General features: G+C 43.0%; 1 protein-coding gene across 1 annotated transcript in view; it reads right to left on the bottom strand.

Annotated features, from left to right (window-relative positions):
* The window catches only part of LOC309671257 (AF4/FMR2 family member 1-like), a gene marked incomplete at its 5' end in the record, with an annotated part of 34,346 nt that extends 16,885 nt beyond the window's left edge, over positions 1–17,461 (bottom strand). The window contains 6 exons of the mRNA XM_082482463.1: positions 2,735–2,897; positions 4,332–4,369; positions 4,501–4,555; positions 9,625–9,676; positions 10,051–10,078; positions 17,447–17,461. Coding sequence (XP_082338589.1) covers positions 2,735–2,897; positions 4,332–4,369; positions 4,501–4,555; positions 9,625–9,676; positions 10,051–10,078; positions 17,447–17,461 — 351 coding nt within the window. The remainder of the gene's footprint in view (positions 1–2,734; positions 2,898–4,331; positions 4,370–4,500; positions 4,556–9,624; positions 9,677–10,050; positions 10,079–17,446) is intronic.
* Positions 17,462–17,974: the final 513 nt, after the last annotated feature.

The raw sequence follows: 17,974 nt of genomic DNA on the forward strand, positions 1-17,974 counted from the left end.
GGATAAGGGAGAAAGACTTACGGCTTGAAAAAAAACCCTAAACCAGCTTTAATGAAATATTAACAATAAAAAGAAAATATAATAATATTAATAAGAAAATAATGAAATATATACAAATATATATAAACCCAATATCGAGCTCCCAGGATGACAATCACGTCACCAGCCAGCACTGGGGAAATCCCAGACTGGACTCAGCAGCAGACAGGAACTGGGTGCAGGAACACACAGATCAGGATCAAAGGCAGAACAGACAGAGTCCTCCTCCGACTCCAGCCACTGAAGAAAAGGGAACTTGAGCCCTTGCTCCCTCAGCTTTATAATGAGCATGAGGCAGATGGGATGGAATACCCCGCTGGTCAGTTTTGGGTCATCTGTCCTGTCCGCTCCTGCCCGCTCTTCTGCTTCCAACTCGGTACATAACAAAGTTAGCTAACCCTGGTTGATACAGAGATAAGTATAAGCAAAAGCCTCTCGGCATACTATTCCTTGGTACTAACTATAAGCATCAGACTTTTTGATTGCCAGAAGCAGACACTGTCTGAAAAACATACCATTAATTTCAGAGAGTGCATTCAGTTAGACCAGACTAAACTGAAAAGGAAAATTATTGAAAAGGAACATTAGTTTTGTTCTATCTCAAACCAGGACACACGGTCAGATAACGTAATGTGGTCGCTACAAGCCCTGCTTAACCTAACAGGAGTCTGACAAATTACGAGAAAAAGAGCAGAGAGATGATCAGAGGGCTGGAGCACCTCTCCTATGAAGACAGGCTGAGAGAGGTGAGGTTGTTCAGCCTGGAGAAAAGAAAGCTCTGGGGAGACCTTATAGCAGCCTTTCAGTATCTAAAGGGGGCCTACAAGAAAGACGGGGAGGAACTTTTTAGGAGGGCATGTAGCGATAGGATGAAGGGGAATGGCTTTAAACTGGAAGAAGTTAGATTTAGATTAGATATTAGGAATAAAGTTTTCACTTTGAGGGTGGAAGGCACTTGAACAGGTTGCCCAGATAAGTCGTGGAAGCTCCATCCCTGGAGGTGTTCAAGGCCAGGGTGGATGGGGCTTTGAGCAACCTGGTCTAGTGGGAGGTGTCCCTGCCTATGGCAGGTGGATTGGAACTAGATGATCTTCAAGGTCCCTTCCAACCTAAGCCATTCTATGATTCTATGAAAAGCAAACCCAACTAACCCTAAAAAAAGACAACAGAAACTGCAAAGCAGGAGCATTATTCTCTGGGGCCTGTTCTGAAAACACCACGTATGGGTCAGCATCACTTAAATGTGTAGCTCATTATTTGGGCACCATCATGGCACAGTTACACTCCTGCCCTTACCGATTCTCCCCAGTCACAACTCTCCCTTCTCAGAAGTCCCACAACTCTTCCCCAAAAAGAGAAAGCCTGAAAGGTTTTCCAAGACTAATGAATCCCTTCTACCACAATTTTCTTCTCTATCCAGACTCAACTCACTGTAGAACATGTGGATAAACAAAACATGTCTTCAACTGTGTTTCAGAGAGTCAATCTAGAAACCTGGTTTAAAAACCAGTTTGGTTTTACCGTGGGGTCGTAAGAAAAATTAAACCACAAATTCCATTATAGTTTTCAGACAACACAAATCAGCTTTGTTTTCATTAGAATTTTAACTCATTAGCTACCGAAGAGCATTTTTTTTTAATTTAAACACTATAAAAACGTGGCCAAAATACTTAGCAAACTTCAGTTCATAATGTAGGTAGCTAGCAGACAGTGGCATACTCTGATCCTTTTCTAGCACCTTCTACCATTGGTTACCTTGTTTGTGATCTACACCATCATACGGGCTTTCCTTAGGTATTCCAAACACAAAGAATAGTAAGAGACTTCAAAAAAAAAAAAAAAAAAAAAAAAGAGGAACTATTGCCTATAGGTCTTAAAGTCTGTGCTTTTACATGTGAAGAACTGACTATAAACAAATGGGCCATGTGCAATAATTTGCTCCTTGAGCACCATGGATGAACAGTTTGCTGAATAAAAAAGGATAAGATGGTCAATGGCAAATAGCTAGGATTTCACTAAAGCGAGAAGGATCTTGCAATCCAGTATTTTCAAAACAAAGCAGGCAGGATTGGGTAAAAGAGTAGAAGTATAATATCTGTTTCCTTCCAAAGACAACCGCATTGCAGAAGGCAAACTCCGTAACTGAACTGCTGGAAGGTGAAGTGTATTAGATATGAGAAGAAAAGCTATGCCTTCTCAAAACTTGTTTTCTGCACATAAAATTCTCCCTTTCATGTGCTTCTAAGGCAAAAGAAAGGCTCTTCTTCACATATCAGGAAATTGGTCTCACCCTGAACCAGCCCATAGCCTCAGCACTCAGAAAACCTGCATGGGCAGAGGTGCACCCCAAACATCCCAGACAAGCCGTGCTTCTCATCTGTGCCTTACTTGTGTCTCCCCAGCGATGACACTAATTCCTCCAGGAGTGCTAGACAACGATGCCAAAGTAGAAGGGGGAACACTTCAAGGTTAGGCACGTAAAAGTCTAATTATGCTGTTACTAAGGATTATTTAATTGACAAACTCTAGAAGGGAAGCAAAGGGCAAAAAAGTCTGATGATGAAGCAAAGATGTCAAGGGGACACATGAATGATGACGTTATTTCAGGTCTCCTGTCCTGACTGCATTCAGGCAGCAGAGAGTCTAAAGCAAGAGGCTGTATTAAGCAGCCTCTACATTTTATTTTAATATTCACCTCAGGTGCTGACGCTCTCGCAGGGTCGTTTGCTTCACTGTCACTGGAGGTGCTCTCTGAGGTGGTCTCCGAGTCTGAAGAGCTGTCTGAGTCACTGGTGCTCCCTGACTCCGAGCTGCTGGAATGTGCTGATGCCACACTCTTGGGCTGGGACTGTAGGGCACTGCTAGACCACCATGAGCTAACATTAGAAAGCAGCATGGGCGAAGGTTACTTATTATATTGACACGGCAAGATTCAAAAGTAAAACTGAAACCCCATGTTTTGGCAGTGAGCGGAGATGGGAGAAGGCCAAAGGAATACATTGCCATACCCAAAAGATAAAGCACCGGAATAAAAAACCTCTGGAAATAATAAAACCTTCAACTCCAACCCAGTCAGACAAATACATAAGCAGGACATCACTGCTACACTATGAAGCAGCATTTAGCCAACCAAAGTTTAAAAAACAACTGAAACTGACAAGTGCTTTTCTGAAAGCCCCAACCCTCAAAAGAAAAACTTCCAATAAAGGCTAACAAGATGGAAACACACATTCCAGGATGGTTTCTCTTTTTTGTATTCTCCCCTTCACCTTTTCACTTCATCTGTGTTACTTGGTCAAGGTGCTGTAACTGTTTCGTTAACAGCCATGTCAAGCAGCGGCTTTTTTTCAACACCCTCCCCTACTCAAAAGTGTTTTCCTCCAGCACTGACAATGGGAATGAATAGAAGTGAGGGAGAGCCACGACTTTGATGCACAGCTTCTTTTTGCTTTGAAATGGGCTTACAAAATCAAAATGTTGGGGTTTTTTTTATTTTTTTTACTTTGAAAACTGTTTCCCATATCAGCATCAACACGTTTGTATTACTTGGAGGCAAGCTCCTTGCTGATCCAGACTGATCTCAAGAGAACACTCTATTTCAAGAGCTTGCAGAGACGCAGAAATCATGCCAAGAATCGGCATGCCCTTCTGCATGTCTGACTTTGTCGACCATTACCCTGTGCTTGAAGAATACAGATATCAAGCCAAAAATGTCTGTCAGTGCTCTCCTGTAGGAAAAATTCTGGGCTTCTCCACCTTTCTTCCTCTAATGCTGGCATGTGGCTGTTGAGTCTACCTTGAATATTGCTTCTGACTAACAATACATGGCAGGAGCTGCTTACAATCAGCTGCCTTATCAGGGAGCTGAAACAGCCTCAATGAGTCTATTTAACCGTTTCCTGTTCTTCACTCACTTGGCTGTTTTGGGCCTCCTTCCAAACTAAAACTGGATTCACATCCATCACTACTACAACTGAAAATCCCATTAGCTCCAGCGTGATCTACATACACAGTGGTGGACGGGAAGAGGAGAAAAAAAAGAGAACAGCTGGGGAAATAAAATTACGGTTCACAGGCAAAATCCAGCATGACTGGATTACTCAGTTCCAATTGGAGCTTTCTGTAAAACCCCCCACAAGCCAATTTTCAAAAGCAGCTTCAGGCAGCTAGAAACAAAAGCCTGTGTCTACAAGAGAAACCAGGAACCCTTACCTATCTACCCCATATACAAAAAGTAGTTTTGTTTTTCCTCCTTATTTGGTCTAGCTAGTAGTTTGGGAACAAACCTGTACCTTGGAGGAGCAAGTGAAGAAGGTGGCTTTTCAACAACCTGTTTTGTTCACAAAAACAAAGAGGAGAGGGGGAGGAAAGGTTAGCGTAAGGAACTCGGAGCAACGCAACAAGTTGTGGTGATTTAAAGGGATGTCTGTGTGCCTAGTGTATAAAACATCTAAAACTGACTTGGTCGTCACCACTCTCTTCACTATCACTGAGCTGCAGGTCGTCCTGGAGCATTCTGAAAGACAACCAGAAGATAAATATCAGCCAAGGCAGACACATTTTCAAGCAGCAGACACTGAAAAAGACTTGGTTTGCACTTGCCAAAACAAACCAACCTCCCACATCCTTTTTGAACATTTGGCATGCTCAATCTGCTAAACCCTCTCACTACCCGAATGAATGATAAAACGACAACACACAACCTCAACGTTTTACTGTGCTTTCCAGTCGATCTCAGGAGCTGCGCAATTGGAGGTCAGTGTCATCGGCTGCCATCTACAGGCAACTGAGACAAAGTTCTACGAGGGCAGTGCTCCTCAACAATGGTTACCTAGCACACTAACACAGCGAAGAAAAGTTACCTAGGCACTAAGACCGCAAGGTGGCGTGGAAGAAATCTATCTGCTCCTTGTATAGCAAGAAATTAGCACGCTATTAGCCTCCACTGGCTCCCCAAGGGGCAGAAAGCATCGTCTTTGCACCAGAAACTGTGCGTGTTCACACTCTGAGGGCCTGTGAATATTTCTTCTGTCACAGGAGTTCTCTTTTTGCTGCTGAAGTTTCCTATCGCACATACATAAGTAAATGCCAAGGTCAAGCCTTTCTCCTATTTCTTCTCTACACAATGAACTTCACACTTGTGCACATCTCAGCAGTAACCATAACATTGAGCAGTTCAGATACTCAAAGTGGTTTACAAGTTGGGAGGCACAAACTCTTTTTTACTATTGCTAGAGTAGAGAGCAGGCTGCCCGCAAATGTTTCCAAAAAGCCTAATGTAGTCCTCTACATGCAGGTGCTAACTACTGCTTGCAATTTCAATGCATTACCGAGGTCCTTAAAAGGCTGGAAGGGAAGGATTTGTGGGGAGGGACCCAAAGTTCTCCCAAACTGTTATCCCCCACTTTGGCAATCATGCAGGCACCCCCAAAAGGAGTTGGAAAGCAGACGGGCAAAACTCTTGTTATTCAAGTGTACGGTGGTTCAAATCTTGAAACTAGCTGGAGACTGACTCCTCAACCCAGAGAGTTACACAAGTGTCCAAAAACTGGATAAAACGCTTAGGAACCGAGACAGGGGTTCTAATCAATCAGGTCAAAACTCTGTTTATTTCAGCCTCATTTCAATCTAAGGGCTCTCTGTGAGAAATAAGAAAAATAAGCCTCCAACCCTTCATGACAACACATTTTATAGCATGAAAACAAATATGAAAGATCCCCAGCGAACCACATCACCTTGGAAAAGTGGGGAGAGAGTGTTCCTGGTGCTTGTTAGGAGAAGGAAAACTACAGAAACCTTCACACTCTTTTAAGCCTTCATTTCAAATTATGAACAAAGCGAAAAAGATTTATGGCCCTGTGGGTCACCTCTAATGACCCTGAGCAGTTTGCTTTTATGATTCCATGACAAAAGAGGAGTAAAAACTTTGAATAAAAAAGTGATTCCCTTATTTAAGTACTGTCCCCACTACCTAGATAAATTCTTTTACACTCATACCAAAGCAGTTGACATGCATGGAGATACTTTCATTGGAATAGGACCGTGTTTACGGTTGAAGCTGGCACGATCTCAAAACAAATAATTCCACAAACCAGAAGGGATGAATCTACTCTTGCCCATGGAGCAGGACAGCATGAAGAAACCCCAAAGGTCTCCTTGTCTACCAGTACGGAGCCAACCCCTCCTGCATAGGTGACACCTCCTGCAAAGGTACTGACCCCACAGTCCCCAAGTACCTCTCTCTGATGCAGAAGAGGCTCTCAGTGCCACAAAGGCGCTGTCTGATTACACTCATGATGACCTACGCGCTTTCTTTGTTCAGGCATTTTGCCTTTGCCATTCCCCTGTGACTATCCTCCTCCATCTCCCAGCCTCCACTGCCTCAGTTCCTCACACACCTTCTCAGTGGAAGTCACCTCTTCCCTCTTCTTTAGAGTAAACACTGACAGGAATCACTATGAGACACCACCTTGGAAAATGAGGCCCCCGAATTTCCTACAGAAGGCAAATGGCATGCAGTCTGCAGCAATCCTGCCTGTGCCAACTTTGCACGTGGGCTAGAGCTGAAGCTCACCGCTAGTCCACTGAGGCATAAGTAGGAAAAAAGGAAGGGTAGCAACAATACAGCCACTCTCCACACTTCTGGGCAGTTTGGCAAATGTCTGTTGGCATCTCAATGAATTCTTTTTTTTTTTTCCCCCAATCCATTAGAGAAAGTAATCCTTCAAAGGTGATAATGAACAAACTTCCAGGGATGCTAAAAAGTTCTGAAAATGTTTTCATTTTTTCTTTTGCCTTAAGAATTGTGGACTACAGATGCATTTCTTTTAGAGGTTAAGAGAATAATGCAAGGAAACTCTATCTAGATCTTTTAAATCTGATTTAACTGTTTGTAATAAAAAGGATCACCTTTTTCACCTGAGCTGCTGGTAAATAAAACAAATCAGCATAAAAGAACATTGCAACTACTTAAGTTCAATTTAGGATCAAGGAAGGAAGAACACTAAAACTTTAAATGAGTCATACTTCTACAAGGATAGACAAAACCAGTTTCCCCAAAACAAGGTTTCAACAAATTGTTAAATAGCCTAGTTAAAGAAAATAAATCTGCTTTAATAATTTTAATGCTTTAATTAGCTCAGGAGTTAATAGATGCCGAGTTTTCATTCGCAGGACCTGTTCATTTGCAGCTTATATACACACCATCAATCTCCCTGTAAAGCTATTTAAAAAGAGCTCTTTTAGCGAGAAGCAGCACTAAAATTAACATCACTTGCCAAACAACCCCACTGAAAGCACAGGCTGGTCCCTCTCTGCCAGCCAGGTTAAAGATGCATCACCAAGAATGAGCTTGGCATCTCCCCTTTTAAAAGAAGGGCTGCTTCCATTCCAGTGTAGCCAGGTGCTAACTTCGGGGCTCTGTTCAAGAATGAAAGCCATCTGGGAAACCCTTGCATGCTCTGTAAAGCTGAATGCTTAATTTGGGCACACAGAGGCACTGGGATTTCAACTTCTAATTAACCAGCACAAACGCTGTTTGTTTTCAGCCAGCTACACTTTGTAATGCAAGCTACTCTAGGCAGCTGAATTTTCAGACAGTCACGTGTGCGTTAAACAGCAAAGAAAACAAGCCCTGTTGTGCAAATGAAAACAAAAACAAAACAAAAAAGAAGGGACGCATGAGTTCGAGGGAAAGATGTAGAGGAAGTTCTTGGGCAAATCTTGCTTAATTCCATTTGGGACGTAAACCTAAACCACCCTGTTCCTCCTGCTTCAACTGCCGTCGTCGATTGTGGGTATGCATGTCCCTGGGCAGATGAGTGCTGGCTCTGAAGTACCCAGAAGGACGCCGAGCAGAGAGGGGATGTTGGCTAAGGACAGAGCTATGTACCATGCCATATTTACAATTCTGGACCTTTGGGCTAAGAAAGGAGTATTTTCAGATTCTTGTTTACAGTGAAAGCCTCTTCTCTCTCTGCCACCTGGAAAACTGACTACAGTTCTAGGGGGATTTTTACAAGCAGCTGAGAACAGTTGAAATAAAGATGATGGTTGTAGGGTAGCTGAGGAGGAAGGCAGAGCCTGCTGCAGTTGAAACTAGTATTTTTAATACTGCAGTGAAAATTGCCAGAAATTGTTCAGGAGGAGCAAGCTGGGGTGGAAGAAGGAGGAGTAAAATAAAGAATGGATTAAGGGAGTAGCTGATTGCTCCCAGTGAGGGCGGGCTCCTCTGCATGATGCTGGAACAGTATAAAAAGGGTTGTTTTACAGATCTTACAGAGATTGAATGCAAAATTCTACAATCTCAAACAAGATGGAGAGATGCTCTTCCTCTTAGTTGTGACTAGCCCAGTTTGGGGGTTTTTTAATTAAATTGTTCACGATAAGGAAAAGGAAAACACATGGAGTAAGCTTTGTGGTCTGTAGTTTGCAGCCTTCCATGGAACATGAGATCTTTATATATCACATGGACTGATAAGCATTTAATGGTTCAGCAATTGCCTTGCCCAGGGACGCCTTAGCTTTCCAGACATGGAAAGATTTCTATTTGTTACTCAGGGCTATCAATGCTGCCAATTTGGCCAGGTTAATCCTGAAAGACTAATGTCAGCCCACACAAAACTACCTTCAAGCAATTTCTGCAATTAACCTAATTAATAGATAATTATTAACCTAATTAATTATTAACCTACAAGGACAGTACCAAGTTATTTTATCCACCAACTTAAAATTTTCTATTGGACCGATTCATTTGTTAGTTGGCACTCCTTCCTAGCCTTGTAAAACTTTTGCAGTGATTACGCATAAACATCTTACACTGAGACTCAAATTCTAAGAAGCTTTCTTCTGAAAGAAAACGTAACATGATAGGAAAAAGAATAACTAGACAAAGAAAAGTAGAAATATATAAATACTATTTAAAAAAGCTCTAGAAACTTCATCTTCACCCCACTTTGCAACAGGCTAACATTCTTAGAATATAAATAGAGGTTTTTAGAAAGTCAACATTTAAGTTTTTGCCTGTTTGTTTGCTTTTAAAAATGAAAACAGAATTAAGACAACACTTTTTAGAAAACTTTTCCTTGCACAATTGCAGAAAGTTCTATCATACGATTGCTTTAAAATTTCACCCCTAGTTTTCAGAGCTTTGGTAGCTGTAGCTTTACGAGCCCCCACAAGCTTCAAAATTATATGCAGAACAGATCAGATTCATTTTGTATCCCTTATCGTTTATGTCAGTTTAATAAATTATTAGTAGTTTGAATAGCACTAAGTGTGACAAGATATTATGTAGCCACAGCTACATAATATTAAATAATATTAAAAGAGAAAAAAACCTTAAATCAGGTACATTAATGGTTGGGTTTCTTTTCTTCAGCTTTGTTTTGTTTTTAACACAGTCATTATAATCATGAAACAGTAATGTTTCTGTTGGTGAAAATTCCCTGCATTGAAATTTTCTGAGAAAAATCAGACTGGTAAAGCCTTAATCTTCAGAATCATCAAGTAAGCCAAACTGTAATTCATTCCAGGGTCATTTAAATAACTGCACAGTAGAGATGGGAACTGAGTCTGGTTACTTACGATGTTCTCGGCTGAGAAATAGGCAACGTTTCTGAAGGTGCTTCATACTGTTCTGTAAATCAAAAATGAATCAGTTGGTTTTATTTGCCTCACACTAAAGTAGGTATTTTAACCTATGGTCTCTGAGCATCAGATTAGAAAGTCACCTTCTTCCAGAATGCAATTGTTTGCCATTAAGATTATTCATCACTCCAAACAGGGTTTCCTAACGAAATACTGCTTGCTCTCTGTTGAACTGCTGTCTTAGTTTCTAGGTAATGAGTGTATGCAATTTCTTAAGCATTTTCTAAATTCATCACTGTTCAACGTTGAATTAAATTCCTTAATCAATGTAAACATTTGATGTTCACTTCAACGTATAGCACACAACACACAACTATCTGTCAATACACACATTAAGTGCGTTTTCTTTGGATTTCTACTTACTCTGATTCTGTGCTACAGATCCAACATGCTGTGATTCTTAGAAAGAAAGGACAAAGTGCAAATTAAGAATAAAATAAATCAGCTCTCTCTTAATAGCAGCATATTGGTTACGTACTGTAATAAATACTTTGACTAACTTGTCAAAGTATGACTTTGAAGTGTCCAATAGTCTAAGCTGGCCTGACATAGCTTAAGATGGACAGAGAAGTGATACGTGCTACTGCCACCAAAAATGGGTTCCTAGCACATCAGTGGTATGTGCATTTTTGAAGAAATATTAAAAAAAAAATTATAAGAGCTGCCAAACACTTCTGTTTAACACAGTCAGCAAGTATTTTTGTTGGCAATAAAGATGAAATGGTTTTTATGCGGCAACAGAGATGAGATGCTTAAAATGTTTCGGAAAAGCAGTCACATTTCAAGCCCACAATTGTAACAAATGTGTAAGTCATTGAAATATTAATTCATTCATCCCCCTCTGGCTCAAACGTCTTTCAACTCTAAAAATACAAATCTTGCTTAAAAAAATAAAAAAGAGGAAAGACAGTTACACTACCATATAGCCCACTCAAAACCAATTACTCAGAAGCACAATCTGATCTAATTCTCAGTAAAATGATACATTGCAAGCAGCTGTTATACAACTCAAGATCCATTGTGCTTTAATTTGTCTGACTTCTAAAGATAATATCTCCTAACAGCCTTTATCTATGAAAGAGGGACAAAATCAGATGAAAACACATGCAAGAGCCGGAAAGAGTTCCTCTAATTTATCAAAAACCCTGGCAAAAAGAGGGTGTTTTACCTTTGTTGGGAATGGAAATTTGGAAGGCTCTGCTGTACTAGGCGTATGAATAGCTGTCAGGGGAGGTGGCCATGAGTGGGTCATTTCCTGGAAAGAGATTGAGAGAAGCGGCTTACAGTATTTTTCGCTGATACACACAGGTGAGGTTTTAAGCTTAAGAGGTTCATACAGATCTTCCCATAAAGTCCTTATTGACCCGATTGTAAAGCTGAGCTGGTACCACAGCAAGAAACCCTCCTTTGATCACAGCAGCCAGACCATGGAGAGGACTTGCTCCTCTTCTGCAAGCATACTCCCATTGCCCAAGTAATAGCAATCTTAGTGAAGCTCGTAGAGAGTTAAGTACATATTGTATTTGCAGGATTAGGCCTCAGTCTTACAGCTATCACAGTTAATAAAGGGAAAAGTAAATAAAACCTGTAGGAGTAGTTCTGGGGTTCCTCAAAGCACAGGACTTTCCTGTTCACAGAAGTTCTTATAACCCCTTACAGCAACAACACTCCAAAAGGCTTTTCACATAATGTGAGGACGTCAGCCAGAGAGTGCTGACTGCCAGCCGTTCCCCACGCTATTCTGCCTGGACTATTGGCTTTTGCTCCGACCGACCAAGACATCTTTGATGCAGAGCTCTGGGACGTAGTTTCAAACCAAAGAAAGAGACTGCCCGATGTGCTATGTCTTCAGGAATTCTCCTGCCCTGTTCCCCTGCCCTCACTCTCACCCACCATCACTAACAGATGAATGAAAGTTAGGAATTATGTTCGTGCGGAACACATCTCATGATGAGCATGCACCACACGCAGTTTGCTCAGGGGCTTAAAAATAAAAATTATGAGAAACGTGTCGGTACAAAGTGCATCTTTGTACTTTTGGCATGAAATAGACTGAAGCGTGAAAGTCTACTGTGCCATAATTTACAAGTGCCGTTTTTTCAACAAGGCACAAATATGAAAGTTTAGGAGTGTCCCTAGTTTCCTTATCTATTAGGAACAACATGAAACGCAAAGATACATAGGGAATGAAACCACATTGCTACCTTTGGCTCTATAAGAAGGGATTAGAGCAATCTGCAGGGGTTTCTGTGCAAAACTTGGAAGCAGCCTACAACTAACCTGAGTGACTATTTGATGGCACTGTTACCACCCTTGCCTTCTCTTTTCTCCCCTCCCACTGTTCAGCTCATTGCTCGCTTCACTGACTAGCTCTCCAATCTTTCCGTAGATTATAAACTCCTCAATATACTGCACTACACCTCTCCATGCATTTGTCAGTGCTTCCCTGTGGTTGCTACAAAAATAGTGTTATGCGTTGCACACAAGGCAAGAAGACAGGATGTCTTGTGAAACACAAAATGATGCAGTATTTCCAGGAGGAGTACTTGTGCTGCAATACCAACCAGTGCACAGCAGCTAGTGAGCACCTGTGCACAACTACCTTTCAGCTACAACACTGCCTCAAGAACAGCTTCTCGAGAGCAATAAAGGCATCAGGATCTGAAGCAACCTGAAGCAACAGCGAGGGAAGCGAATCACAGAAACCAAACACCTGTTAGGACTCCCGTGTCTCAGAACAGCATTTGACATCAAGGAACTGTCTTCTCAGTATCAGAACGACCAGCCATTTCTTACTTTATTAAAGTGTTTTTTACTGAAGACCTTTATTAAAGGTCCCAGTGCATTTTCACACCCTGCACAGTGAATGGGTGACATGTACTCAGAGCCAGCTACTGGAAGCCTGCACACTGCTCACAGAGCCGACTCTAACACAAAGTTACGGAGACGGTTTTGCATCAGAGCTGCCTTAGCTTTGCACGAATGGACTATAATTACAGTGAAGAAGAAACAGTGCAGCAGCAGTGCCCTGCGCAGGCAGGTGGGACGGATGCAGGTGCGTGCTCCTGTTCAGGGCCATGCTGCTGGGGCTGGCAGTATGGACAGCAGGCAGCATGTCCAGCCCCTTTGGAGGAAACACACTCAATAATGGCAACCCCCTGACTCGACAAAGGAGCAGCTCTGGCTGTTTCAGATGACTTGTCAGTCTTGCTCTTGAACTGCACCACACTGCATTACACTTACATACTGATAGGAAGACCATTATTGGTCTTCCAACTCCACCTGTATCTGAAGCTTTTATCTTTACTGCTCCACGGCATATCCCAAAATACACCACTTTTAGTGACTACAACATCCACTGACAGAACAGAAACAGAATGACATTCTTTCCCCACACGCTAGTTTAATGCATGCAAAATATAAGCAACCACAGAGACTGACTATTTAAGAGCACCTACCTTCAAAATTTCTTCACTGGAGTGGACATCACTGGGGAAGGTTTGCTACAACAAAAAAAGAGGGAAGCAGCATGAGTTTGTTTTGTTTTTACCAACTGACATGAGACACAGATGCACTCATTAAACACTGGCTTACCAACAGTTCTATAAATTTCATGAAAGCCCATTAATAATAAAATCCTAGTAAGAATTAAAGGCCCCATCAGAAGGCCAGTTAATAATGCACTTCTACAAAGCCTGTTCTTTTCAAGTCTTTAGTAGAAGATACATTCTAAGAAAGATTAGAAAGAAGGAAAGTGAAACAGCTCATTCAACAGTGGTGCTCGTTCAGCTGGCAGGATTCCTCTTGTTTCATGGCTCACGTTCTTCTACGAACTCATGTGCTTTCAGCAGAAAAAGAAGCCAGTACAAAGCCCTAAGCTTGGAGAGGGCAAAGCAGAGGTGGTTTTAAGTGGAGGAATCACACACCAGACCCTTGAATGCCAGCTCTTGGGCTCGTGGGAACATCAACTGATATTAAAAAATAGAAAAGCATACAATTGTAACTTGCGCAGTTCAGAACAAAACCTTGAACGTACTGCTGAGTAGGAACAACATGGTGATTTCTGGAAAAGTCTGCAGATGACCTCGATCAAGGGACTGCCCCTGTGCTTCCCCCACCCGTTTCACTGGAGCCCAGGCAGTGACCACCACATACGTGCCCACCTGGCATGGGCCAGGACTCCCGAGCGCAAGTGTGATGAGGACCTCTGAAAGGAGGCCATCTCTTTGCTGGTGCCCTGGCACTCCAGCAGTGCCACCTGAAGGGAACCAGGCAACAGCCGTAGCAGCGCCCACAGCTGCCTTCAACCAGGCTCCCGAGCCCAGGCACAACAAAGCTCTGGGGAAGAGCACAAAACGAAGGCAATGCTGGTATTTGCCAGTTATATAACAAACAGCAGACATTGCAGCCTGTGCAAACACATAAATCTGCTTTTAATGTATCAGCAAAACCACTGAGCGGCTCCTGGCAGGACACCCTCCTGCACACGTGCGACACCACGCATCAGCAGTGTGGGTACCGCTGGGCAAGGCGCAGGGGCTGGGACAAGCACAGTGAACGCCTCCTGCTCCTCAGGCACGTGGGGACGAGAGTAACTGCACAGCCAGGGCGAGCGGCGATGCCCCCTGACAGAACCCACCTGCCCCATGCCCAGGCTGTGCCTGGTGGGAGAGGACGCAGCAGCAGGGCCCTCCTTCCCATGCCCCTGGCAGAATTAGGTGCTGGGGATGCTCTGCAGCAGGACCTGCACTGTTTCCACGCACTGACTCGCCACCTGGCCGCAGGGAACACCACTTCACTTCGATGGATCGGCTTATCTACTAGCAACGCATGTGTTTTGAAAGCACATGTCGTTTACACATCCTTTCCCAACCATTCCTATCAAAGGAAATCGGAATGAAAAATAACCAAAGGGCTGAGTAGTTAAAATGAGCAAAGTGCATCCAAGACCAGCTTCTTGCCTATAAACAAGAGATTCAATGGAAATGTTCAGCAATCAGCATAACCGCTGAAAAGGGAAAGGCCACTGAGACGATCCTTGTGTTAAAGGAAGAGGGTAGCGAGCTACAGTGCCCCATCAGAGGGATCTTCCCCAGATCAAGGTAAACAGCAGAGCAAGCAAACACTTCAATCAAGTCAAAAAGTGTCATCCTTCACACTCTCACAGAAAGGTCACTCATCTGTTTCCCATATGCTGCACTATTTGCATTGGAGGGACGAGAGCAGGTGAGGAATCTTCTCTTTTCCCTGCAACCTCATTTGTCTATGTCTACAAAAGGCTCTCATTGAGGCAGCGCTCATTTGACAAAGATTTGACTTCTCTTCAGAAAATCATGCACGGATAGCTGCATCTGACCTTACTCACCTCGAGACAAACAGAAGCTGAGGCACGGCCAGATAAGTCACACGAATGAAGGCAAGGGGCTGGGATCTTGCTTGCAGAAGCACCCCACAGCAGGCAGGAGGAGGGGAAAGGGAGAGCAAACAGCAGGGAACTTCTACCACACAGCAAGACATCGGGAAGCTTCAGAACTCACAGTGCCAAAACGCAATCTCTCTTTTCCCCTTTTTCTTCCCAGCAAGCTTAACTTGATAGCTCAAACACCTAATTTACTTCTTAATTTAATAAGTGGTGAACAGCAGGCACAGAAAAGCAGCGTTCAACCAGCAGATTACTGCAGAAAGCTCCTGCGATATCCCATGAGAGCACCACAGTAAAAAACCTTCCCACAAAACATAACGAATCAAGATCCCACCTGGACAAAGTATTCAAAAACCTCTCTCTACAATGGATCAATTGCAACAAATCAAAATCCGTTTGCTTCTCCCATTCCAGAAACTTGAGTTTTATAAAGTGATAACTGATGACAAAAGTGGAATTCAATTAACTTGCGAATCAGAGAATATCTGCAACAGCCAGTTTGGACCTCTCTTATCCTTGCCAAACAACTCACAGCCCTTCCTGAAGTTCTTTCAGATAAGCCTGAAGAGGCTTTGAAATTGATACAGGTTTACATACAATGAGTATTCATAGTGCAATTGCCAGGAGGATTTATCATAAGCCCGAAGGGCACTGTTCAGTGACTGTCTGCTGTTCTTCACAGGTCCGGTGGCTTAGCAGAAACCACTTTCTTCTTCGCAGCACAAAATTTAAAGGAAAGCAAACGCACGACTGCACAAGTACTGCAGAAGTCTGCAGCGGCAGCACAAGGACCTCTATTGTTTTTAAAGGACACAAGTATCCCCAAAATACGTGCAGCTCTGGAGGTACAGAACATAAGGTTTACTTTTGTCAGGATTGCTTTCAGCTTTGCCCAGCAGTTTATTCCCACAGCCACTAAGTTAGGACACGCTAGGAAGCCCATGCCCCTACTAGAGTCTCTCCCTGAAGAGGACAGGTTTTCAGGCATCTTTAGTCTCTGTTCTGCCATCCTGCGGCACCCTAAGACTGAAAAACTGAATGACGCTTTCACCAGCAGGAAAGTGTGCAATAGGCAAACAAAACTGCTGCCCACAAATGGACTTGCAACACCCATATCAAATACACGGTGAAACGTTTGCTCGAGAGATTAAAATCACAGACTGTTCAGGACACGCACAGAAAATTTCTTTTCAGTGCCAAAACCACAACAAAACTGGTCAGGGCCATTTGACTGCACCAGGGAGCCCTCCTGTCTCTTGGGTAGGTGTGCAACTGTCATTTCTACCGTAAGTTGCCACTGCAGCCCATCAGTCCTTGTGCCCCAAACCCGCTGGCCCTGGAGAGGACGGGCGTGCACCCTTTCACTCTGTCCCAGCTGCAGTGACTCTTACAAAGCTAACCGTCCAGCGCCTGAAGGAGTTGGGCTTTTCTGCACCCTGAGTAATGTTTTGCCCCCCTCCTCCTTTTTTTTTTTTTTTTTTCCCTACAAGTCACATGTCAGCTGTATTTCAGCCTGTAAACTACCATTAAACCACAACTGCCACCCAGCAGCAAGGGCTGTCCTTGCCACTTTGAAGAGAAGAGTTTAAGGAGAAATACAACGTTGGTCAAAGAAGAAGAGTTAAAAAGCCATAAAGCCAAAGAAATACTGAAACGAGATCAGCTCCACTGAGGACTGTGGGCATAGAAGATCAAATATTACATGTTGCTGTCTATCCCCACTAGCAGTTTGACAGCCTTTACAGGGAACAGTACATCGTACTCCCCACAGACAACTCGATTTAAGCCCTGTGCATATTTGCTGGCTGACACTGACATCTGCACAATCTCCAGCTAGGATTTCCTCATGCCACCTTCATACTCACTGTCGGTTTGGGAATGATGCAGATGCCTCCAAGTGCCACTCACAAAACGTTTTGACAGCCAAGGCCAAGCGCAATCACGGGACATCCAGAACCGTTGAGTCCCTGGGTTTTTGTTTTCGTTTTGCTTTTTAATGCCAACATTCCTACCCAAACTGATGCTGCGCTCAATAACAGGTCTGCAGGGCAGCATGCTTCTCCATTTACCATCTCCTCTAGCAGAAGCACCACCAGAGCCAGCCGCACATGTCCAGCTGCAAGCAGGTACTCACATCTGACCTAAGACTCCAGCCCAGTTCCTCCACTGATGCAGGCCCACAGACTCCGGAGAGGCTAAATAAATGGATGTAACTTGGAAAGAAATCTCGTTCAGAAAGACAGAAAACTACTTTAAGACAGCAGGCTGAAGAAACTGCCGCCTTTGTAATTTGCAGCGCTTATCCAGAAAAATCCGAGGGAACAGCTAGACACAGACCTTAACATGGTTCATGCCCGTTACATGGCCAATAATTTAAAGGGCAAATTGAAAATTATTCTCAAACAATAACATATGATGGGAGCAGAATCTGGACTGATGAATTTCCATAATAAGTTTTGCAAGGCTAATTTAACAGATGACTTCCTTACTTGCAAGCTTAAAAAGCAAAGAGAAGGGGTTTAAAAAGGTCATAAAGACTTTTTTCAGGTATCTTTTTGATGAGGATTCACGACTTAATTGGCATAACAGATGTTTCACAATGTCAAGGATAACTTTGGTTTTAAGGTTTTTGGGCCAAAAAGCTAGATAAACAAAGTCAAAGCCATTAAATAAATTTTGACTACAGAAAAACGCAGAGACTACTATTAATAAGACTTCTAAGCCTCTCAGTCACTAAAGAACAAGCAACATGCTCTTAAAACGGTGAGACGCTGCCACATTCTCTCCTTTTTATAATTTTTGCAATATATATGTTTTTCCAGTTCACCAACCCGCACAACTGGATCATGAAGGCCAAGTAATGTT

This window comes from Vanellus vanellus (genome assembly GCF_965231255.1).
Source record: "Vanellus vanellus genome assembly, chromosome: 4".
Classification (NCBI taxonomy): domain Eukaryota; kingdom Metazoa; phylum Chordata; class Aves; order Charadriiformes; family Charadriidae; genus Vanellus; species Vanellus vanellus.